Here is a 24,881-nt window from a genome sequence, read left to right as displayed (position 1 = left end):
GTCCCTGACCAGGCCTTGGCCTGCTACACCTCCTGCACAAATGCAACAGCCTTGTTACATCTTTGCTCTACACATAACAGTCCGCCCCTCCTCCAAAGGAAGTGTTGTTTTCCTGCCATTTATTACTCAATACACTATCAGTGTCCTTACTTCAAGGTCGCCATGAAGCCTGTACAATAATTTTCCACAACAATTTATGTTATTCCAACTTTTTTATGCTGTCTGTACCTACATGTAGGCCAATTAACTCATACTGTATTTTAATTAATGTTAATTCACGAAGATTAGACTAATCTAATCTACTCAAATGTGTCTAATCTAGTCTGCCACTATCATTATCTTTTTGTTATTTCTAACTCAACTTCTGCCTTGACTGCACTCTAACTCCAAAGCAGACACATCCGTAGTCGAACCAAAGAGGTTACAATAATATTAATCGAATAATATTATAAAAACCTATTTGGCCGCACCCTTGTTCATAATAGGCGAGCGTACTTCCTTTTTACACGAGTGACACCCCGCTCAGCCAATCACCTTGTTCCACAGGCGTGTAGGCGGTACTTCCTTTACAGGACTGCAAGTAGTAGTCCAACATGGCGGTTATGTTGCTCGCTTGAGTGTGTAGTCGAAACCGCGTATACATTAAGAGAGTTAAAGTCTATTTCAGTGGCAGAGAGCAGACTGAAAGAGATTAGGGTAGACTGCGGATATCAGAATTTGGAAATGAAAGGGAAAGAGCGGTCACCGGTGAAGAAACGCTCCCGCGCGCCAGATGAAAGCAGAGACCGAGGAGGAAGCCACCCGGGCAGCAAGAAGCTCGGAGCCCTGTCGTCTGCTGCCGGCAACAACGGCAACGGCTCTGCTCATAGCGGCGCTTCATCCAGGAGAAGTGTACACAGTGAGAAAAGAGACATGAGGGATTTAGACGGACATAATTCATCCAGTCGGACCAGCAGCGGCTACGACTACGGGATTGTTCCGGGGAGCAAGCCGTACAGCGGCGCTGACGTCGACGCGGAAACACCCAGGTCCGGTTCACGCAGCGACCTGCGGCCTCCGTCAACCCCAGAAAACGAGTACAAGACTCTCAAAATAAGTGAACTGGGCAACCAGCTGAACGACGAGGAGATAGAAGACGGACTGTTTCACGAGTTTAAGAGATTTGGTGACGTGAGTGTTAAAATTAGCCGAGAAAACGACGACAGGGTGGCGTATGTGAACTTTAGGAGGCCTGAAGACGCCCGTTCGGCCAAACACGCCCGCGGCAAGCTGGTGCTGTACGACCGGCCTCTGAAAATAGAGACCGTTTACTCGAGCAGACGCAGAAGCCGCTCCCCTGTTTCAAAAGACAATTTCTCCCCAGGACACAGGCATCTCCACTCTCAGAGACCTCTGTCTCCCACTGGTATGGGCTACAGAGGCTACCGGTTACAGCAGCTGGCTCTGGGCCGTCTCCCCCCTCCTCCTCCTCCTCCTCCTCCAACACCACCTCACATAAGAGATCTGGAAAGAGACAGAGAGACAAGAGATTTTTCTGTGTATGATGCCAGGAATAGACCCCCGTTCGTCCCTGACTGTGCCGTTTTCCGTGATGAGGACCTAATGACCCCTGAGGATGACCAGAGGGCAAACCGGACTTTGTTTCTGGGCAACCTGGACGTCAGTGTGACAGAGAGCGACCTGAGGAGGGCGTTTGACAGGTTTGGGGTGATAACAGAGGTGGACATAAAGCGGGCAGTGAGAGGCCAGAACAACAACTATGGATTCATCAAGTTTGAGAATCTTGACATGGCTCACCGTGCCAAAGTAGCGATGTCAGGGAAAGTGTTGGGCCACAACACACTTAAAATTGGCTACGGTAAACCCACACCCTCGACCAGGCTGTGGGTGGGGGGCCTTGGACCCTGGGTTCCACTTGCTGCACTAGCCAAGGAGTTTGACCGCTTTGGCACCATCAGGACTATAGACTACAGGAAAGGTGAGGTGTGGGCTTACATCCAGTATGAAAGTTTGGATGCTGCTCAGGCTGCATGTACTCATATGAGAGGCTTCCCTCTTGGTGGCCCTGACAGAAGACTCCGGGTGGACTTTGCGGAGACGGAGCACCGCTACCAGCAGCAGCAGCAGCAGTATGTGCAGCTCCCTCTCCCCCTGCCACACTATGACTTTGTTCCTGAGCCCTTTGCCCATCGCCTTACTGACTCTGTGAGAGTGAGGGAGAGGTCTCCTCCACTTCTTTCTCGCTTCAGAGACCGGGATCTGTACTCCAGTGCTGAATGGTCTGGCATGGGCATCCATGACAGGATGCGGGGAGCAGGCTTTGATCCCATAGATCGTCTGGACAGGCGTTCCCATGACACCTGGTCAATAGAGCGTGAGCTACAAGGCCGAGATCTAAGCCGCAAAAGGAGACATTTGGATGATGGCGGCCGGCTGGATCATTCACCTGACAACGCCGACTTTGGTCTGCGTCGTCATGGCGGTTCATTAGAGCGCAGCCCTGGAGATGGGGGACGCTGCAGTGACCCTGAACGCCTGCCTCGCTCTGGCAGAACCTCCCCCATTAGAGAGCGCCAGAACGCTGGCTTTGGAGACAAGAGAAGAAAAACACTTAGCCCGGCTGCGCCAGACTCTGAGAAGGACCGCAAACGCAAAACCAGTGACCCATCTAAGAGCCCGGCGAGGAAGGAGGATCGCCTAGAACCTCTTTCCTCCTCCTTCAAGCCTGGCCAGCAGTCTAAGCCGGCAGCTGGAGGACAGAAGCTGAGTCAGGTCTGGCAGGGCGTCCTCCTGCTGAAGAACAGCAGCTTTCCCACATCACTGCACCTGCTGGAAGGGGACGTGGCCGTGGCTACCAGTCTGCTGTTGCAGGTCTCCGCGGGGGGTCAAGTGTCCCAGCTGAAGATCAGCCAGCGCCTGCGCCTGGAACAGCCCAAGCTGGATGAAGTTTCTCGTCGCATCAAGGCCGCCGGCTCCAGTGGATACGCCATCCTCCTGGCCGTGCCCGGGAAATCTGAAGACGGAGGGATCCAGGACGCCAGCAGCTCTGCCGAGAGACCACTGAAGAACCTGGTGTCCTACCTGAAGCAGAAGGAGGCGGCCGGCATCATCAGCCTCTCTGTCGGGGGCAGCCGCGACAAGGACCACGGAGGAGTCCTTCACGCTTTCCCCCCATGTGAGTTCTCACAGCAGTTTGTGGATGCTTCTGCCAAAGCCTTTGCCAAATCAGACGACGACTACATGGTGATGGTTATTATCAGAGGAGCGTCATAAAAAAAATAAATCTAAATGGTTCTTTTCACACTCATGAACTGTTAAACTGTGTGTTGCAAAAACAGGGAGAAGTAATGATAGCAAAACAGAATAACAAATGATTGTGGTCTGATTTTAAGTTTATAGAAATGAAAGTCACATTGAATTGAATACATTTTGAGAAATTGATTGATTAATAATAATATAGGCGACACGCTGCTTTCTGCTATTTAGTTGACAGATAAATGTAAATTACTTAAAGGGTACTCTGCTTAAAGTAGCCTAATTCAGAGCAAGCTACAGTTCTGTGAATCAATACTATATTTTGCCTTATCTCGTTTATAAAGAACAGAATTCCTTTTATATCATTTCATACAATGACTGCATATAACAAAAAAAGAGTTTAAGATACAAAACAGAGTATTTTGCTTTCATTTAATCTGTACTAAGCATATATTTAACTGGCCAGTGTCAACACATTTTGTAGTGCTATAATGTTTGTACAGCCAGCCTTTGAAAGAAACGCATGTACATATGATTTAGGAAATATATCTATTTGCTCTAAAGCTTTATCCATTGCTCATTAATAGGCATATTCCAGATGTGCATCTGTATTACTTTTTGCTGACCAAGTAAACATTTTGATTCAAAGTTTCTTTATAACAGATTTTCTATTTTTTGTCAGTTTTGGCCAGTCCTGCTTAAAGCTAAAGAATTTGTGTTAAAGGGCACTTAAGGACATATAGGGTTATAGTTCAATAGATTACATAAATAGCAAGGCTCCTTTCAGAGCCACCTCTGGAGGTTTATGTGACATTACAAGGTGAAATGAATACAGTTTTTCCTGTTGTGTTTTTCACTGAGCGCTGGTAGATACATGTAGGGATGGACACAAGCAGCAATCATCTGTACATTATAATACAGTTCAATACAATAGCTGTGCAAAAACCACTGCCTTTATAAAGCTAATTATGTTTGTTGAAATAATGTTAGAAAAGCAGCTTTTAAGCTCCCTATTTCTCATCTCAGTGTTGTATTGAACTGCATTATGTTATAGGCTAATATTTAGGGCTGGAACTAATGCTTATTTTCATGATTAATTATGTGGTCTATAAAACATCAGAAATGGTGTTTTTTTTAATGTCTTTAAAAAGCTATGTATGGTCTTACCAACAGTCCAAAACCAAATGATATAATAATATATAATTGATTGATTAACCAATTATCAAAATTGTTGCAGATGAATTATCTATCAATTGTTTTATACAATACCAGTCTAAAGTTTGGACACACTTTCCTAAGTGAATGGGGAAAGTGTGTCCAAACTTTGGACTGGTACTGTGGTTTCAGCTCTAAATATTATTACCATGGAGTGTCTCAACAAAACTGAAAGCTGTTCAAAGGAATTATAAGTCTGTTGTTTTGAGTGGCATTATATTATACAGAGCTGCTTTTGTGCCCACCCCTTTTTTTATATTGTACTTTTACTGGCATCATATCAAACAGTAATTGGTTGATTTAAATTAGTCACTTTTCTTATGTTATAATCCACTAATTAGAAAAGATGATGTGACCTATAAATTAAGAGCTCTATGTATGCCATGGACAATGACAGTAGAAAATATTGCTATACTATCAGTGGACTTCTGAATGAATGAAAGAGGAGAGAAGGCTGATCTCCAGTGGCCTTGCACGCCTTCCTCTGAAGGGACTGTTAATTATTGTTTTTCATGCTTTGGTTTGAGTACTGTGTTTCAAATGGAAAAAAAAAAAAAAGAAATGATGTGTGCTTTGTACTCAGGATATCTGGAGAGAGAAATGGAATACACCAGTACTCATGGGCCTAAGAAGTATACCTAACTGTCAAAGTGCAACATGCACTTGATAGATTTTGTCTCAATAAATTTACTCTTTCGTGGGAAACACAAGTGCTTCGGAAGACAGCTTTTGTGACCTTTTCTGTACTTGGAATTGTCTATCAAACTCTAAAGGCTTTATCACTTTGACAGCAGGAGCCTTCCCAACAGACAGGAGAGGAAGTGTGAGAATCAATGGGAGCTCAGCCTCTCGGTTCTGTGTTTTCACTTTGTTGATCATCATTTGTTGAATGACCTCTTTGTGAAGAGCTTCATTCAAATTGAAATTTGGCCATACTAGAATACTTTTTTTTTTTTCAGTCCGTCTGCGAAGGCAAATCTAGAGTCACAGTGTCTCTTCAGATATGTGGCTTATTCCTCAGTCGCCTCTGGCCTGTTTATCTGGAGGTGTGGCTGAGAAACCATCTGGTTTGTCACTCGCCAAGGTTTGCCAAAATCCCCGGGGTCGCGTACATCTGACAGCCTCTCAGCGGAAGCACAGCAGGCCCCCGGTCTTCCTCTTCATCTGGCTCCAGCAGCACCGAGTATTGTTTCAGCGTCTGCAGCAAGCTCAAGAAAGGAGCAGAGTTCATTTGTGTAGTTGCTTATTGTTCTTGCATTGGAGTTTTGAAGAAGATCTCTGTGCTAGGGCCAGACTTCGAACGTGTCTCATCCTGTGTTGGGGAAGAGGTTGAGACAGTGACGCAGCATCTGCTTTATTTGCCTTTTTAAAATGGAAAGGAAACGCAACAGAAGAGAAAAGATTGCCAAAGTCCTGTGCAGGGAATCATAATCTTTAGTTGATATGTTGATCTGATTTACACACTTTTTTTTAAATTTTTTTTTTTTTAAACTTCATATGAAAGCAAAGTGAAGAGTATCCTGCTATCATTGAGTCAGGATGTATATCATCAAGACAGTGCTGTTCCTGCTCATCGCAGCTTCATCTCCAAACTAAAGGGACCTGAGCAGCTTCATGTGTCCAAACGGTGCCACGACTGGGATTCAAGGTTTCCTGGAGCTGTAAAAAGGTTTGAGTCCCCCAACCCCCATGGCTGGACCTGCTCCTGTCTCACAGGTAAAGTATCAAGATGGCCCAAACTGCTGACTTGGGTACGTATTAAAATGTGTAGGACTACCACAAACACACTAGGCCCTGTTTAAAAGCTGATTGGAGGGTGAAGAGATCATCAAAATGACTTAAAATGTAAAGTCCTTGACGTAAATATCAAACCAATGCACAGCTTTTGTTAAGACAGTCGGACAATTTATCGAAGAAACAACATTTTCGAGGTCTTGTGGTTTATTAAGAAAATATCCTGTCAGTCAGTGCTGGTGAGGGTCTACTTACAGTAGGACTACGGTTGCTTTTTGCAGATTCAACCTTCTTTGGTATTTTACTTCTATTTGGGAAATTACAAATACATTTTACAGTGTCAGTCACAAATACACCAGCAATTTGTGCAGCAACTACTGTAAATCTCAACAACAAAGACAGCTGCAAGTGAGTCCTTAAGTAATCGGAGCAAAAGCACATTTTGTTAGGTAATCATATGTTTTGTATAGTAGTTGCTGTCCGATAAAGGTAAAATGTAGTTACCTTTCACCAGTGGTCATAGCTGAGTGTAAATAAGTAGCAACAAAAGAAAACTTGTAAACACAAAAGGCCAAATAGTCTCTGCTTGAATTACTGAAACATTAGCTACTGCAAAATAATGTTAAGAAGACAATATAGAGCTGCAAAGACTAATCGATAAATCGATTAGTTGTCAACTCTTGAATTAATCACCAACTATTTTGATAATCAATTAGTCGGTTTGCGTAATTTTTTAAGACAAAAGTAAAAATTCTTTGATTCCAGCTTCTAAAATGTGAATATGTTCTAGTTTCTTCTCTCCTCTGTGACAGTAAACTGAATATCTTTGAGTTGTGGACAAAACAAGACATTTGAGGACGTCCTCTTGGGCTTTTGGGAAACACTGATCCACATTTTCTGACATTTTATAGACCAAAGAACTAATCGAATAATCGAGAAAATATTCAACAGATTAATCGACTATGAAAATAATCGTTAGTTGCAGCCCTACAATAATATGACTTTATATGCCAAACATGGTAACGCTGCATTAGCAAACAGGAAGAAATAGAAGATGGTTAAGTGAATATTTCTCAAATTATTATGGACTTCATCAATCCGTTTTTACATCATCCAACCCATCTAGCTTTGTTAAAATTTTTAGTTTAAGTAAGCTATTTCAACGTATGGCAATTCATTATTAAGAAATAATATTTAAGCTTTCGGGGCATAAAAGGTTTAGAGGACTTAAAATCACTCCTCAGTAGGAGCACACGATGAGAACAAACGGAGTCATCACTGGTTCTGATGGTGTTAAACAGGCAGAGGAACAACCTCCTCTGGGACAATGAAAGTGGTATAATGCATCATACAGTGGGCTGTTTACTGTATATGAGGGATACACCGTAAATGTGCATTACCATAGAAGTTATTGAGGTTTTACTTAATCAAATACCTGTTAGCTTTTCAAGGTGTTTGCAACACAGTCGGCGCCTACTTCACTGTTCTTAGTTCAGACTTTCTTGTTCCTTTCCCGTGTTTGAGAAAAGAACGCTGCCTGTGACTCTGACAAAAACTGTCAATGAACTAAACGAGTTTAAAACAAAGCACCGATAAACATCCTATGCTGTATTTACTGTGTATGTATTATTAGTGTGAGTCGTTGAGTCAAAATTAGGTACACTTTATAAAAGAAATGTCTTGGTCCTGTTTAAAGTGTCTTTCAGAAAGTTTGTGTGTGAGATAGCTACCTAAATGTAGGACTAACCCGAAGATGATTATATAATTGTGAATACAATATGGTATAACGTTTTATCTTTTTAAATGTTTGTATTACTCTCTATACTTTTTTATTTTATTTAAATATTTTAAATAAAAAATGTTAGTATTTCAGGTTGTCACCTCAGTATGGAGGCAGGAAAGGAAAAAAGCCCTTCTGTGTCCTCTTTAAAAGACTCCTATTTACCTGCAGTGTGACTGAATGAGCTCTACTGTACACAGCTTCAGTGAACTCTGACGTTATGAGTGCACACTGAAAAGCTGTTGCACATTCAAGGAATTCATCAGATGAGAAACTGCCTCGGTGAGTACAGTTTAAAATTGTTTTAAACTATGCACCTTTTAGTATTTTATATTAATAATGTAAGTTGCATTTGATCTGTGCTTGAATAAAAGCAGCTATTCTCTAAACACTTTCTGACGTTTTGTCTTTTTTTTTTCCACGAGTGGTCTGTTCTGGTCTTTAGACCCTCAGTCCTCTAGAGGGCAGAGTTAGATGGTGCGATATTAAACTGCCATAGCACACGGACAGAAGACATGCCTAGAGGGAAAAATGATACAGTATCATTTTTTTTTTTTTAAATAAGTAATGCGATAAGCTTGTCCAGTTGATTTATGGTTGACGGGTGAGGAATTTTATGAGATATTAAACTTCTTTCTCACTAATATCAACATTTGGTCTACGGGCATTTACTCTTTATCTTTTAAGAGCCATTAATACTTAGAAAGAAAACACCCCTCACTGTGACTGTACGCTATTACTCGGTACAGCAGGACCTTTAAAGTTGCTGTATTAAGTAGTACTTTACTTTTCCTTTCTGTAAGGACACGCAGTAGATGAGAGAAGTCAACAGAAATGCGTTCAGACTGCCGTCTGGGAAAGGTCAAACCTTACCGGTCCTTCACCACTTATAAAACGTACATACGTGTGAGTTTGGGAGAAGATGCTACAATGAAAACTGCAGATTTCTTTAAGTTGACCATATCAAATGAAAGGAGCACTTTTCAATTCCTAATTGTCTTGCTAAAGTAAATTTGATGTTGTACATGGCAACTTCAAAGCCTGACACAGGGAAACCTTTTTTTTTGTTCAATTGTAGAAATCTGCTCCAATAAAATCCATTTCCCCACCACATAAACCAAAACACAGAACTAGACAACCCCTTATTCATTTAAAATGGATTGATCTTTTATCACACAGATTAACACCAGATGATTAAAAATCACATATTTTAATAAAGCTGTAGGTTTGTTTTCATCAGTGATGTGTAGAACAGGCCTGTAAATATACAATAGACATTTCCATCTATAACATTTTACAGTATGTATCTAAACATATCTAAACTTTATATAGACACAAAATTGCATATACAGTACACACTTATTGGGATCATTAGTCACCTGTTGTTTATGTGAAATGTCTTTTTGTGGTTTAAGGCTTAAGGCATTCTTTTCATTATTCAGTACATTTGGATACATTATTAACAATCAGTCAATGGAAAAGGTGAAACTCATTATTTAGCTATTTCTATCCAACAACATATTAACACTATTTATTTGGGTGTGTTGCCTTTGATGCTGATATCTGGTCCAAGTTTACTTTGATTAAAGACCTGCGTAAACTCACATGTTCTTAACACATAGATGATTGCCATTAGATTAAAGCACATTAGGAAAAACATACTCTGTGCCTATTGTTTCCTTTATCTAAATTCACTCATTCGACTCTGTAAAGTGGTTTCTTATCAGATGAGCTCCTCTAAGTGTTACTGTAAAAAGGAGTTGAGACTAGTTTTGACCTCTGTATAAAAACACCACCTGCACTTCTGTGAGCTCTTTATTGGGTTTTAGAAATAATGAAGTCCGCCTTTGTGTTTCTGGCCTTCTTGGCTGTATCGCAGGGAATTCTCAGGTAAGATATACAACAAACATTCACCTATGGTAAAATGAAAATATGCTGGTTAATGTATTTTTTGTTTTTAAGTGTGCGTTGCTGAGAGTGTTGCTGACAGTGTCAATAGCTGTAACATTTGAAAGAGTTAGTGATGAAATTTAGAATAGAATAGAGTGATGATGCTCGTGAAGATTTATTTTAAAACAATGTTTGAAAATATATTTAAAATAATGAAATCCTGGTAAGTTTTGCCAGGAATTTAAGACAAGAGGGAAAATGACATGGCAGAACTGTTTCAGAAATAATTATTCAGATTGTGCTTTCACCTCTATGAATGGCCTATGAAGGTTTAAGAGTTTCAGATTTTTTTTTATCAGAGAATAGAAACACCATTCACACAAATAGAAATGTGTAATACTCTAAACAGTAGAAACTCCACCATAAAAATGTTGAACTAGTGACAGTAGCACCCAGCCGTCAGTGTGAATGACAGGCAAATTGTAAAAGGCAAGGCAGCTTTATTTGTATAGCACATTTCAGCAACAAGGCAATTCAAAGTGCTTTACATAAAATATTAAAGAGCAGTTAGAAAACAATTAAAAACAATTTAAAAGCATTAAAAGACAAGAATAAAATGTAAAAAGCAGTTAGAAAACAAAAACAATTAAAAAACATTAAAAGACAAGAATAAAATGTACAGTGCAGTACATGATGCCAAATTGGGGTGGAAGTTTTTCTTAAAGCAGCAGGGTTTTAAAGATATCAATGAATGAAACAATTTTATCTTGTACCCATACTGCTTGAAATCTCTTCCTGTTTTCATCAGTGATGTGTAGAACAGGCCTGTAAATATACAATAGACATTTTCATCTATAACATTTTACAGTATGTATCTAAACATATCTAAACTTTATATAGACACAAAATTGCATATACAGTACACACTTATTGGGATCATTAGTCACCTGTTGTTTATGTGAAATGTCTTTGTGGTTTGAGGCTTAAGGCATTCTTTTCATTATTCAGTACATTTTGATTTTTCTTAAAGCAGCAGGGTTTTAAAGATATCAATGAATGAAACAATTTTATCTTGTACCCGTACTGCTTGAAATCTCTTCCTGTTTTCATCAGTGATGTGTAGAACAGGCCTGTAAATATACAATAGACATTTTCATTTATAACATTTTACAGTATGTATCTAAACATATCTAAACTTTATATAGATCTTGTACCCGTACTGCTTGAAATCTCTTCCTGTTCGTTTTTGATCGGAGTGGAAAACAGTCAAGAGGGCTCCGCTGTCCTGACCCCCTTCTCTCTGAAATACCTCTTTAAGGTTAGAGGTATGAGGCAGGTGATTTTTGATCCCTGGATAGCCAGTCATCAGCGACCCACGGAGCTCTTTTTCTCTGTTTTCTCATCCAATCCTGTTTTATCGTACAATGTACAATGTGATTATCACCACAAGGCGAGGTTATTTCTTTGGCAAAACTTCGTAAAAACCTGGGACAGCCCTGCAGACAAACATCTCTTAATAGTCAAGAACTCTCTTAGGGTGTCACAGACTATTTACTATTTTATGTCTTCTGCAGTCCGTCTCTAAATAGTCAAGAGCTTGTTTAAAGTGTCACAGACAGTTTTTTTTATAAGTAGTCAAGAGCTTCTTTAAAGTGTAACTTCTTCAAAGTGTCACAGACTATCTTATAAATAGTCAAGAGCTTCTTTAAATTGTCACAGACAATTTATTTTTTTAATTTTTTATTTAATAGTTTCTCAGACTATTTCTGTAAAAAGCTTTGGATAAAAGTGTTATGTACTTAAATCCAGCCATTTATGATCAGCCCCCCTCTGAGACGAGCCCTTTACCTTTTGTAGCTCAGAAGAACACTTTAGTTTATTTTCCCGTTCTACTTCCCTAGATCACTCCCAGACTGAAACTCCTTATTAGGATAAGTTATGAGGTCTGACATATTTAAAAAAAAAAAATGTTTGTGAGTATGCTTCCAGATAACTATCAAACTGCCTGCTCAGGATTCCCGTAATGAGAGGGAAGTCAGCCAGGCAGCAGCTGGAGGAGAGAGGCCTGTTCGAAGACTACAGGAGGAAGTTTCCACACAAGCCAGCAGCAAAGTTTCTCCCCAGGAATGAGCAGAGTGTGGTGCCCATGACCTTTGACCCAGATGTAAGTAGCATGTAACCTCTGTATATCTGTCCTGTGCAATCATGAAATACATAAACAGAGTAAATCATTTTATTTTGGTCAAAGACAACATACTATGGCAAGATTGGCATTGGGACTCCACCTCAGTTCTTTAAAGTTCTCTTTGACACCGGCTCCTCTGACCTGTGGGTTCCCTCCATCAGCTGCACCAGCTCTGCTTGTGGTGAGTATAATGATAAAGGTACATGGTCAGAATAAGTTAACATAATGATGATTCTGTGTTACAGGCCACCTATTGATTTATTGTTACAGTCATTTTTCAACCAAAAATGCTAAACATTTGCTGGTTCTTCTCTCAAATGTGAGGATTTGAGTTTTTGTGTGATATAGGATAGTAACCTGAATATCTTCTGGTTTTGAAATATTTGTCGTATGAAGCAAGTAATTTTAAATATGTCCCCTTGGCCTCTGGGAAATTATGAGCATTTTTACTACTTTTGGGAGAATTCTGTAGACAAAAACGATTAATCAATAATCAAAAGAATTGTTATTTTCAGCCCTAATTCTTACTATATTGCTGAATTGATATGTGCTTATTCTTGCACATATCAATTTGAGGTGCCTTTTTGTAAACAGAAAAAAAGTAATGAAATGTCTCTCTCTCTCTGTCACTAGACAAACATGTGAAGTTCAACAGCTCAGCATCCTCCACTTTTCAGGCCGGCGCAAAGACTTTCTCCGTCTCATACGGCAGTGGATATGCAGCAGGGAGTACTGGATATGATCTCATAAAGGTGAGGATTAAACATTCACTTTGCTGCTGGCCATTTTTGTTTTGTTTTTAACCTTTATTTATCCAGTCAAGTCGATTGAGAACATATTCTCATTTGCAACGACGACCTGTCACATTCACACATTCATACCTGGAAGCTGCCCAGTACAGCCACAGTCTGATCTGATGGCAACTGAGCAGCTCCACCTTGCTCAAGGGCACCTCAGTGGTGGTAATGAGGGAGGGACAAGCACTGCTCTTTCACTTTCCCCACCCAGATTTTATCCTGTCGGTCTGGGGATTGAACCGACAACCTCCCGATCACAAACTCGCTTCTTTAACCTTTAGGAATGTAACTAAATCTTTACTAAAATTTCAGAGTGAAACATTATACTTTTTGCTGCACAATGTTTATTTGAAAGTTACAATTAGTTACATTTCTAATTAACATTTTACATGAAACAAACCAGATAAGCTTATTATAATAATAATAATAATAATAATAATAATACTTTACATTTTATATAGTGCTTTGTCATAGACACTCAAAGCACTTCAGGGGGGAGGACTACTCTCTAACACCCCCAATGTGTAGCACTCACCTGGGTGATGCACGGCAGCCTTACAACCCCAGACACTCACCACACATCAGCTGGTTTTTTTTATGTGGTGGGGAAAACCGGAGGGGGGGGGCCCTTAGGTTAGGACCCACTGGAAATTAAATACAGAACTTTACATAGTTCTATAAAGTAGTTAAAACTAGTTCCAAATCGACTGATACTTCTGCATTGATTCATAACAAAAACATAGAATTTGCAGATCAAGTACTTTTAGTTTTGATACTTTAAGTACATTTTGGTTACCTTTTTTTTTACATTAACATATCGGTGTTTTACTACTTAAGTAAAGGATCCGAGTACTTCTTCCACCAATGCTGCTGACGTACACAATGTATGTACCATGCCGTATCTGATCTGTTCTGTACTTGCACTTCCCTAAAAAACATGAAAACTGATGTTACATTTTGGCTATCAGATAAGCAATCTCTACGTGGAGCACCAGATATTCGGCCTCACTGTAACAGAGGAAGCTTTCCTGGGCTTTGTACCCTGGGATGGGATTCTTGGTCTGGCCTTCCCTGGCTTGTCACATGAAGGAGGCACACCTATATTTAACAACATATGGAACCAGGGCAAAATCCCACAGAACATGTTCTCCATGTACCTGAGCCGGTGAGGTCTTATTTGAATCACAAACAGAAACATGATACCGAAAATCTTTCTCATGTGCAAGATGGTGTTTTTATGAATGGTGCAGTGCTCTCATCTTCTTACAAACAATATCTGTGCCTCCAGTTCTATAGAGGGCAGTATGTTAATTCTGGGAGGAACTGATTCCTTGTATTACACTGGAAGCATCCAGTGGATCCCCCTGTATCAGGCCACTAACTTTTGGAACATTCAAATACAAAGGTAGTTTGCCTTTTCATGTTTAAATGTCCATGTTTTAAATGTTTTTTTTGTTTGTTGTTTTTTTAAACACAATATAGCCACTTCACAATTGACATTATTTGGAGGTCTTCTTCTTGCCTCTGATGAATGTAACAGATGTATTTTTATCGATACTTCCTTTATGTTGCAGCATCACCATCAATGGGAACACTGTTGCATGCTCAGGGAGTTGTGCAGCATCAGTGGACTCTGGTACTTCTTTCATCATCGGCCCTAGCAAAGATATTAACAACATCAACGGTTGGTTGGGAGCTTTCTCAGATCAGTATGGTGATGTAAGTGTTTTGAATGTTTTGTATAATATTAAATATGTTTAGTGACTTGTTCTGGGTTTAACATTTTTGTTTGTCTGTCTCTCAGGCTGCTCTGAGCTGCAGTAACACAGATCTCTTGCCAGACATTGTGTTCAACATAAACGGCTACAGCTTCGCTCTCCCTCCATCAGCCTACGTCATCAAGGTTTGTGTTTTAAGCACAAAGTGATGTGTGGTACCACTTTCTAAGGCATACTTAAAGAGTTAATAGTTAGTGGCTTCATCAATGTTTATAAATCATTTATTAAGCCATGAATAATTTAAGCCATTATTAGAGCAATGTTTGCTTTATAGAGTATTAATAATTCATTAATATGGACAACTTATAGATTGCCAGGTTTTGAGAAATTCTTTTTAGCAATGTATATCCTCCACCAGTATAACTTGCCTTGTCTTTTTAGATCTTTATTTAATCAGGACGAACACTGCAGGGCATCTGCAATACAAATCTGTCTATTACCAAGCCGTTTATATACTCAACTCAAGACTTGATGGGTATTGATAAGGTGATAAATCCATAACCCTTTATTATTGGCATGAACGATAAATGGGTTATGGTATGGATGTTCTGCAGCTCATTTCCAGACGTACATGGTTGAGGAAATGGTCTTAGACAAAGCCTGTTTACCTATTTTTTATTTTTCATTTTTCTGAATGATTTATAGCTATATGAATAAAAATCAGAATCAAATGTAAGTATGTTGACACTAAGTTGACTCCAGTTCTCAGTAGATCTCAATATGCATAAAAAAAGGGTAGAGAACAAATTTACAGGATGAATAAGACACAAGCATACAGCTAGCATACACTGAGATTTCAACCTAAACAAATACAGGCAAACTTAAACATGTGCATAGCTATTATATACAGGCATGAGCTGTTCCAGAAACTACATATATAAAGGTGCGATTGGTATGTCTACTAAACATTCAGTTGCCAGTTTACTGCATTAGTTATTAGTTTTAGCTAAAAGGTTATAATCATAGAAATAAAATGGATTTTATTTCTATGGTTATAATGTTCAGTTTTCTATTCTGTTATACTGCCAGGTGTTTTTATTATTTTGTCCACACCATTTGCATCAATGAGGGTATTCTTAATAACGGTAAGATTATACAATACAGTTCAATAGCACTACAAAGTACATCCTTCAAAATGCATTAGTTGCAACATGGAAACCCTTTATGGATGCAATATTAGAAAGTGGTACCAGATTTTCATCAATAAAAAAACTTTAAAAAGTAGCCTCTGCAGATTTATTTATATGTTCCAGTATTTATATAACCTAAGGTGATTAAGCTGCTCTCTGTCCTCTCTCTTCAGTCTGCCTCTGGGTGCAGAACAGGGTTTGCATCTGGCACCTGGATCCTGGGTGAGGTCTTCATGCAGCAGTTCTACACCGCCTTCGACATCAACAACAACAGGGTGGGCTTTGCTCAGGCTGTGTAAATGCATGTGAAAAGCTGGGCCAGTTTAAAAACGATATTAGCCATTTGCCTAAGGCTCTAGTCTGAAAGTCTGCGATATTAAGAAACTAATTTACTTTATTTTGTATCACCACGATACCTGTAAAAGCCTTCATATCTGTGAAGGAAACTAATAAAATAATACCTTTCAGACCTTAAAGTCAGTGTGTCTTTGATTTAAAGGAGGAATTCAGGGATTCAAATGCCTGTAAAGTATTTCTATAAAATTCTACATGTTTTTCTCCAATGTGGAGCTGTGCTTTGGTGGCCACTGGATGGCAGAGAACTCTGTGTGCTGCACATTCAGTCACTTCACCATTCATGTGATTCTCCTGGGAGGGGCCTGAGGAGTGGATGAGTCATCTTACTTAGAATTCAGTCTCTAAAACACAGAGCCGCCAGTCATTCATTGTCAACAGGCGCCGGCTTACATTAATGCCATCTGTGATGTTAAGTGATCTGAGATTTTCTTTAGGCTGCTGCATTTGTTCTAATTATAACCTGTGATTTACAGGGATGAGTCATTCAGCTCTTTTCCATTTCAACACGTGCATGCACACAGAGATCATTAACCCACTCATACCTCCTATGAGCTCTTTTATTGAAGCTTTTTTTTTCATTTAACATTTTAATAATGAAATACTTTTAAACTCTAAATTCAGTGTAAATGCTGCATTGCTGCAGTGCATTTTCCACATGGTTCAATCTAGTTACACACACCTGGCTACTGTTGCATGTACTGTGGGTAAACATGGTAACATGATGACAGCAGAAACAGGAAGCACGGACATCCCTGCAGACCTCTTCAATCATTCATCCTGCAGAGGGGCTGCAGGACAGCTGGTTAGGTTTCACACTGCAGCGTCTGTCAGAGAGATGGACCAGCTTCTTTACAAAGCAGTAACTCTGAATAATGATTCTGCACACATTTTCTGCACTGACACATGAATAACTGTGATGTAGCATCTTCCACACAATGATAATGATTATTGCTACAACTACACAAACGTAAAGATATGAGTCTTTTAACGGAACTGTGAGAACTAAATTTGACGTCTAACATCAGGAGGCCAATATAATACTGATTACCGAGAACTGACTGTTCTGTCCTGGCAGAGGAGAATAATACAGACCAGAGTGCTCTGCTCAGGGAGATCCTGTGGTCAACAAGCCAAATAAGGGTGAGAAGCCAGCGGCACCGAATGTTGCCAAAAGTAAGTAAGTTTGAGATACAGGTGCAATAAAATAAGACTCCCTGCGTGTTCGGTTTCCGCTCCAGCGAGCTGTGTGGTCTCCCGTTTCACCCTTAAGTGAACAAGGCTGTGTCATTAGTGTGATACACAAACTGATATTAGCCTAAACAGATGTCAAAATCAGGTCATCATCATATCTGTTCTGTCACATCTGGAGCACTACGCAGTTTAAGGAATGGATTGACATTTTGGGAAATAGCTTAGTCACTTTCTTGCAGACAGACGAGAAGATTGATATCACTAAGAGTTGTGAAGTGAATAAGTGTATTTCCAAAATGTTGAACTATTCCTTTAACTTTCTTTTCTTCTCTTTAAAGTTCTGTGCATTCACCTTACAGGAATATAACGGACATCATTCACTCTTTGTTGCCATATTTTTGTAGTTTATGAAATACAGGAACAATACAATAATAGACAAGATACAGAAAATAATATGTCCTTATACAGGATTGCATATATTATATACAAGTTTGTGGCTTAACACAGAAGGTAACCTCAACATACTAATGACAATATAACTGTGAACAATGAACATGTAGATTATTCATTCTTAGCATGTAACTTAGTCTTTGGTTATAATGAGTCAGTTTTAGATGGAAAAAGACATATGTACAACATTAGCATACAGTAGATATCCTCCCCTTTTGAGAGATACAAGTCAATGAAGTTTCTCATGATGTAGCTTATAATACTATTAGACCAGGCTCACGATGTCATGACTATTTTAGTGCTATAATTCCCACAGATACATTTATTAAAGGTGTTGAGTCACCTAAATTATCTTGAAAAGGCACCATGAGAAGTCACCGCATAAAAACAATGGTTCCTTCAAACTAAAAGTACATTTACTGTACATGCTACATCTATCATCTGGGAATGGTTTGTTTTGCTGTTAAATTGCTTCACACTTTTATTATTATTTAATTAGTAATATTAATAATTATGTTTATATTTTTATTAGTAGCGTTAATTTAAAGATTCTTTTTTGGGGGCTTTTCCCTTTATTATAGAGTGACAGTGGATAGAAAAGGGAAAAGGGGGAGAGAGATGGGGGATGACATGCAGCAAGGGGCAGCAGGTCGGATTTGAACCCGCACCGCTGCGGGACTCAGCCGCCATGGGGCGGACGCTCTTACTGGGTGAGCTAGAGGCCACCCCAGTAGTGTTACTTTAAACTGTGTTCTGTGACCACCATTTATCAATAACGGAGCCAAAGTGACTTTAAGTTTGTGATAACATTATTTGTACGGGTCTCTATTTTCTGTTATTTCCTGATTTATATCCTTGTGGGCATATACCATTTTGTTCTCACACCATTCAAGTTATGATGTGAGCCTCTAAAATCAACAATCGAAAGGTATTTCAGAAACGTAACTGAAATTAAGACGTGTTTGAAATCTGCTACTTCTTGCTATTTCGTCTGCGTCAGGCAGCCTGTGTTGGTTGCACAACTAGCTGCTATTTCTGACTGTGTTTATGAGACTGCTGGCTGGCTGGTTGGCTGGCTGGCATTTAGTGATTTGTTGAGGGTTGGGCACTAATGCCCAGAAGCATTCACTATTTGGTACTCGCTCTCAGTTGTTTCCCTTGGGCAATGCTTCCCAGCTGCTATTACTGTAACTGTAACATATTGTTTTCACTGCACCGTAACAATAAAGTAGGGTTATTTTTGTAATTTGAGCGCATGGCATGTATCCAGTCTAAACTAGAATTGGCATTATAGTATTTTTTTTTTAAAATGATAAACCCTTTCTAAACAGTTAGAGCCAATTGAGCCTGGAATCTGCAGCAGCTACAGTACACAGACAGTGGACAGCGCTTAACTGTGACGATTTTCCAGACCCTTCAGGTTATGTTAATGTACTAATGAAGTCTCTTTAAAAATGGGAATTACTGCATATTAGGCCTAAAATGGTTAAAATAAGCACACAATCAGGAAATTCAAATCTTTGTCTAACAATTACTGGAACTCTGGTGTTTCTTTGTTTCATATTTTTTGCAGTGTCACCTGGAACGTACCGTGCAATTACATTTACTGTGTCAAATAACTGGCTAATCTTAAATCGATATTTCATGTACATTTGTCTGTTAACAGTAAATAGTTGTATTTATATTGATGTAAACAACTAGATATCAGCCAGTAATACCCACAGTGTGTATGTGGTCATTGTTATATTAATAACTGCCACAACACTGGATGTAGTCTGGTTTATCTGTTTGTCTGTTTTTTCTTGCTATGGAGAAACATTTCAAACTAAATTTGACAGAAATTATGATTTCTGAATAAAGTGAATTACAGTAAAAAATACAATGTTTCAGAAAAGGCTGGGTTAATGATTCTGTAATTATGCGGAATCTCAAATTACTTAAAATAGACTTTCATACAAAGTAGTATTTTTTTTTTAAAACACTCAAGGACTGCAAACACAAATATTATTAATTGAGCATTAAGTCACACTCAAATCTAAAATAATATAAATAGATAAAATTGCATAAGAGTAATCCTTACAGTATTGTGTGCTGTGAAGGCTGACAAAACCAAACAGGAATGTAAAACATAGCATAAATATTAAACATCTTGCAGAGTTAATACTCTCCAAACTCTGCATAAAAAATAGCTTCTCTTTCAAGCAGCAACCTTTGTCCAACATCTTTAAAACTTCTAATCTTTGTAGTGCTGTGATCCCCAGTGCATAAAAGCTGGATAACCTTTATTTAAATTACAGCCTCAGGTTATTCAGAAGCAAGCTGTTTTCATGCTGCTGTTAGTGCTAAGAGTTAGTAGGACTTTTTTTAAGTTTAAATATTTTAAAGTCTTGTATTTTTACTTGCATATCAATTTCTTGCAGGGCCAGCCAATGATTTGCAGTAAAACGAAAAACTATTTGAAAACAATAGAAGCATTAATTGCATTTTTCAAAAGGTGATTTAGGTTACGTAATAGAAATAACAATTGCAATCATGTGTGACAACTGAGATAAATGCATACATCAAAATATTTTAGGTCACAAATAATTTTAACCACATTTCTCTGCATTATCAGAATGTTTTGGGGGTGTTTTAAATTGTTTTTATCAAGACATTGCTCTAATATTATAATATTATTATCATATATTAACAGTACATGCTACTGTAACAGTGCCAACAGCTGTAAGAGCCAACTAAAGCTTTTGATTCTTGCACTCTTGCTCTGTGGAATAGCCACATGGTTCGAGCCATCACTGTCTTACCCTCCAGGCTGTGCCGCTGACTTTTACACCACCATGGGGGTATCGGAGCACACAGAGCTGACAGACTCTGCGTCAGACCTCCTTCTCTCCCTGCTGTCCCCCTGCCACTCCTCGTCTTCCTCGCCTATTGGGTTCAACCTCCCGTTCTGCTCCAGCTGGTCCTTGGGTTGCAGAAAGGCCACATGTCTGTAGGCGAAGCCCCCGCCTTCCATTCTTTCTTGCCCCGTCTCCTCGTGTGTCTGGGTGATACTAACAGTTGAAGAGTGGAGGCTGTCTCTGGGATCGCTTTTATTCAGGCCCTGACCTGGACAACAGGCGCAGCGGCAGGGTGTGAGATAGAGGTAGATGAGAACCATAACTAAACTGACCAGACATGCTACGAGGGTGGTATAAGCCGTTTTTAGGTTCTCCAGTCCACCACTCTTGGTGGAATTAATCACCATTACAGATACATACAGCGTCTCATTAAATGAGTCACTGGTGGCATAGCAGGTGTACACCCCTGAGTCCTCTGCCTTCAGGGGCCCAATCTGGAGGCTGCCATCTGGACGCATCAAAGCAGTCTTGTGTGCTGGAGACAGTGGGATGTTTCCAGGCAGCACCCAGCTCTTCATCATGTCCTTCTCCCTGGTGTCACAGTCCAGGAGCAGGAACTGCTCCAGATAGGTTTCTTTGTCCATCATTTTGACCTCACTGCAGTTCAAATAGACCTTGTCCAGGTCCAGTATGACCATTTTCTCTTTCTGCTGGCCTGGTAACACACATGTGTGGCTGCCCTTGAAGTCCGTGGCTGAGCTGAGCCCCTTGAGGTACCAACGTGCCACCATGTCATGCACCTCACAGCTGCAGGTCAGAGGGTTGTTGTGGAAGTACAGGCCATTCTTGATCCAGGCGGGCAGAGCCTGAAGCTCATAGAGGGGCAGGGCTTTGATTCGGTTGGAGGACACATCCAGCAGTCTAAGAGTTTCCAGCCGGCTCCGCTCCTTCACCAGCTCCAAAGGGAAACGTGAGATCTGGTTCTGGCTCAGGTAGAGCCTCTGCAGGTTGACGAGGCCAGAGAAGGCAGTGCGATCTATCTGAGAGATGCGGTTGCTGTAAAGCAGCAGCACCTCCAGGTGCTCCAGCGGCTCAAAAATGAACTCGTCCAGCTGGCGGAGGCCATTGGAGGAAAGGTCCAAGTAACGTAGCTTTGTCACATACACAAACGCCTCAGAGGAGAGGAAGGTGAGGCTGTTGTGGCTCAGCAGCAGACTGTGTAGTCTGCTGAGTGTTTTAGTGGTCCACTCAGCACGTAGCTTGGTGATGGTGTTGAAGCTGAGGTCCAGAACAGCTGTATATTGTGGAAGAGTGGTGGGAACGTTGGTTAGATTCATTTTGGAACAGCTGACGATGTTGCTGGCGCACACACAAGTCTTGCAGTCCAGAGGGCTTCCTATTAACTGTGCACTGACTCTCACTGTTGGCAACAATAAAGCCAGAGGTAGAACTGTGATGAAGCTCCTTCCTCTGAACACTTTGGTGGCACCATGGGAAATCCAGAGTGAACCCCCCATCCTGTCAGGATTATAAACTAGCAGTCTGGATGTGTTCTAGTCTTCACAGTGGAGAGTCATGGAGCTGTGTGGACAATGAGATCAATAAATCAGCACTGTTTTACTGAGAATCCAAATGAAAGCTGTTATGCCATTAATGCTCACATCATCTCATGCTCTAATGCACCCAGGGGTGCATTGCAGCAGACAGGTCACTAGATAGTCAAAAGGTTATGGGTGGTCAGCAAAACATGTCGTCATAACGCAAATTAATGAATTAGCGAGATACATCTCGGCATCATATTAATTAAAAAGACCTATTATAAAGATCCTAAAATATTATCAACGTAACCTACTGTTTCACCCGCCTCCTCCGACCATCATTAAATCTCCTCTGTGTCAGAGACATTTGTCCCAGCAGGCTGTAGTGTCCCGCCCGCTAGTGACTTTACCTTTTTGTCGGTTTCTTAAGATCCGAAGAGAAAAGGGGAGAGTCGTCAACAGTCCGGTCTTGGAGATGATCCGCTACAGGACAGTCTCATCCTCTTCATCACAGCAGCTGCAGCGATCACCGGGACGCACAGAATGACCGGAAAAGCCTGTCTGCGGTCCGCACTGATGAGGAAATGCAACCATCTGATAGTTGATCTGAGGGGCGCAAACAGCGGAGCAGGGTGTGTGTCCCATTTCCTCTCTCTCTCTCTCTCTCTCTCTCTCTCTCTCTCTCTCTCTCTCTCTCTCTCTCTCTCTCTCTCTCCCAATAGTGGTATTACACTTACAGTGCATTACTATTAAGCTGACAGCCATAACATTATTTTTATTAAACATGTTGAATGTTAATTGTCAGTATGGGGGAACATCTGGGAATGAACTGTCTTTGAGGTGAGCTTCAGATTGCTGACTGCTGGTTGTCCCTTTTGACTTTTCTTTCCCCAGTGCTCATTACATTATTATATTGATGCATTTTTCCTAAAACAAAGAGGGGTCCTCAGGGACGCATTAACTAGCCTACCAATGGCTGATTCAGTGTGATGATGTCTTTGAAGTCCTTCCCTCTGGTTCATCTTATTATGCTGGTGAAGGACAGGGCAAACACCCATTGTGTGTGTGAACTGCAGCTGCAGCAGTCTTTAGCACAGGACGTGATGTGCATGCAGCAGTGTGCAGGGACCATTATCAGCATGTGGTTAACATAAACAGCTCATATCCTGGGAACTGGATAAACACTTTTAATATAGTCATCAGTAAGATTTAAACATGACGCATTGCTTGTACCATTTAGTTATCATGTCATTCACACTCTTTCCTGGTTATCTCCTAGAGTTGACCAGCCTGTCTTTGTTAGAGTTCAGCCCTTGCTTTTTATCTTCCTCCTACTTTCTGTGCAATGTGTACAGTTTTCTATACCTGGCTCCACGTTTGCAATGTGATAATTTGATTACATGCACGATTCTAGGAAAATGCAACATGTAGGCACAAAACCAAAACACTGAAGGTCTTTTTGGCGGAAACAACTTGTGAACACCACATTTAGGCTAAATCTCATCAGCTTTTAAGTTGATATGGTGGACAGTTGTGATATTTACACATCCAGCAGTTATAGAGCAACATTATCATTCATTTAGAGATGTGTTTGTGTCCACTCTATTCATTTTCTTTAAGCTCTGTTTTTGGTCTCCACCAACTTCTGAGGAAAATATCTGTCTTGTTTTCTGCTAAATGCTCCACTCTTCACCAGCTAGTCACTAACTGTCTTTCTGCTTTTTGGTGCTGAGCAGGTAGTCTACAGTGGGTTTTTTTTTTGGGGGGGGGGGGTTTGTCCGAAAACAGCTGCGGCTGAAAACAAGGCTATGAGAGTGATGAGAGTGAACCAAAACAGTAAAGTTGCAGATAAACAGCTAACCAACGAGATTAAACTCACTATAGTGGAGGTGTGTCCCCTTTCAGGTTGTCACATTGTCATTTAATTTATTGTTATGATAACAATATCAACTATAACTGCTTTAAAATTCGATTTTGACACAAGAACCCTAGATTAGCTAATAAAACAGGACCAACAGTAGGTCTACATTAAGGCCTTATCACAGCAGTTTATAGTGTGCTTTTTCTCAAACTAATTTTCAATTAAATTAGCACAACTCAGGTGACAAAGTAGACCCTCTGAGGTCCCATGCAGAACAGTTGCCAGCTTTGCTTCTGACCGTGTTAGTTATTGACACCAGCAGCCTTGGGATATAGTTGTAAATTTAGACATAATCCAGTGAACCACATTTAATGCAACTATACTGGCTTCACTCATTGTATTGTTGAGATAAGTCACATGCAATAAGGAAGACTTAAATACTAACAAAACACATGTATGGTTAAAGCTGCTGTAGGTAGGATTGGGAAGATCCAGGACTTTTTCAGATCCAGAAATTTGAACATCAACAACTTCTCAGTCCCTCCCCCTTTTCTGCTAAAGCCCAAACTGGTCTCCTAAGCCCCTCCCCCCACAAGGAAGAATGAATGTGTGTGCATGAGCAGTGATTGACACCCCCCCTTGCCCTGATTGGTGCATCTGAACAGGGAGCTGTGGATTTTTGCAAATCGCACTACAGTCTGTAGGTGGTGCCACTGCTGTGGTGTCATTTTTTTTTTAATTACCTGCTTCATGTAATTCTACTGGAACATAGGGTCAGTAAATATGACAGAAAGTTATTTTTATAAGTCTTACCTACTGCACCTTTAAAGGCAGTTTATTTGGTTCATGTTGAGAGTTACTGTCACGGGTCAAGAATTGCAGG

The 24,881-nt window shown here is 40.3% G+C and overlaps 3 protein-coding genes across 3 annotated transcripts; 2 read left to right on the top strand and 1 right to left on the bottom strand.

Annotated features, from left to right (window-relative positions):
• Positions 1-535: 535 nt before the first annotated feature.
• Positions 536-5,180, top strand: LOC120557717 (RNA-binding protein 15-like). Its single transcript, XM_039798274.1, has one exon. The coding sequence runs from the start codon at positions 724-726 to the stop codon at positions 3,271-3,273; it is 2,550 nt and encodes an 849-aa protein (XP_039654208.1). The 5' UTR covers positions 536-723; the 3' UTR covers positions 3,274-5,180.
• A 4,638-nt stretch (positions 5,181-9,818) lies between these two features.
• LOC120556709 (pepsin A-like) lies at positions 9,819-16,188 on the top strand. The gene is made up of 9 exons (XM_039796390.1): positions 9,819-9,874; positions 11,873-12,038; positions 12,123-12,240; positions 12,693-12,811; positions 13,825-14,021; positions 14,145-14,261; positions 14,431-14,575; positions 14,661-14,759; positions 15,938-16,188. The coding sequence occupies exons 1-9, from the start codon at positions 9,819-9,821 to the stop codon at positions 16,061-16,063; spliced, it is 1,143 nt and encodes a 380-aa protein (XP_039652324.1). The 3' UTR covers positions 16,064-16,188.
• Positions 16,189-17,695: 1,507 nt separating this feature from the next.
• Positions 17,696-22,776, bottom strand: LOC120558072 (amphoterin-induced protein 1-like). The gene is made up of 2 exons (XM_039798921.1): positions 22,548-22,776; positions 17,696-22,180 (listed from the first exon to the last, which is right to left on the bottom strand). The coding sequence occupies exon 2, from the start codon at positions 22,114-22,116 to the stop codon at positions 20,587-20,589; it is 1,530 nt and encodes a 509-aa protein (XP_039654855.1). The 5' UTR covers positions 22,117-22,180; positions 22,548-22,776; the 3' UTR covers positions 17,696-20,586.
• Positions 22,777-24,881: the final 2,105 nt, after the last annotated feature.

This window comes from Perca fluviatilis, chromosome 4 (genome assembly GCF_010015445.1).
Source record: "Perca fluviatilis chromosome 4, GENO_Pfluv_1.0, whole genome shotgun sequence".
NCBI lineage: Eukaryota > Metazoa > Chordata > Actinopteri > Perciformes > Percidae > Perca > Perca fluviatilis.
Note: the sequence above shows the minus strand (reverse complement) of the source record. Positions and strands in the feature narration are given on the sequence as shown.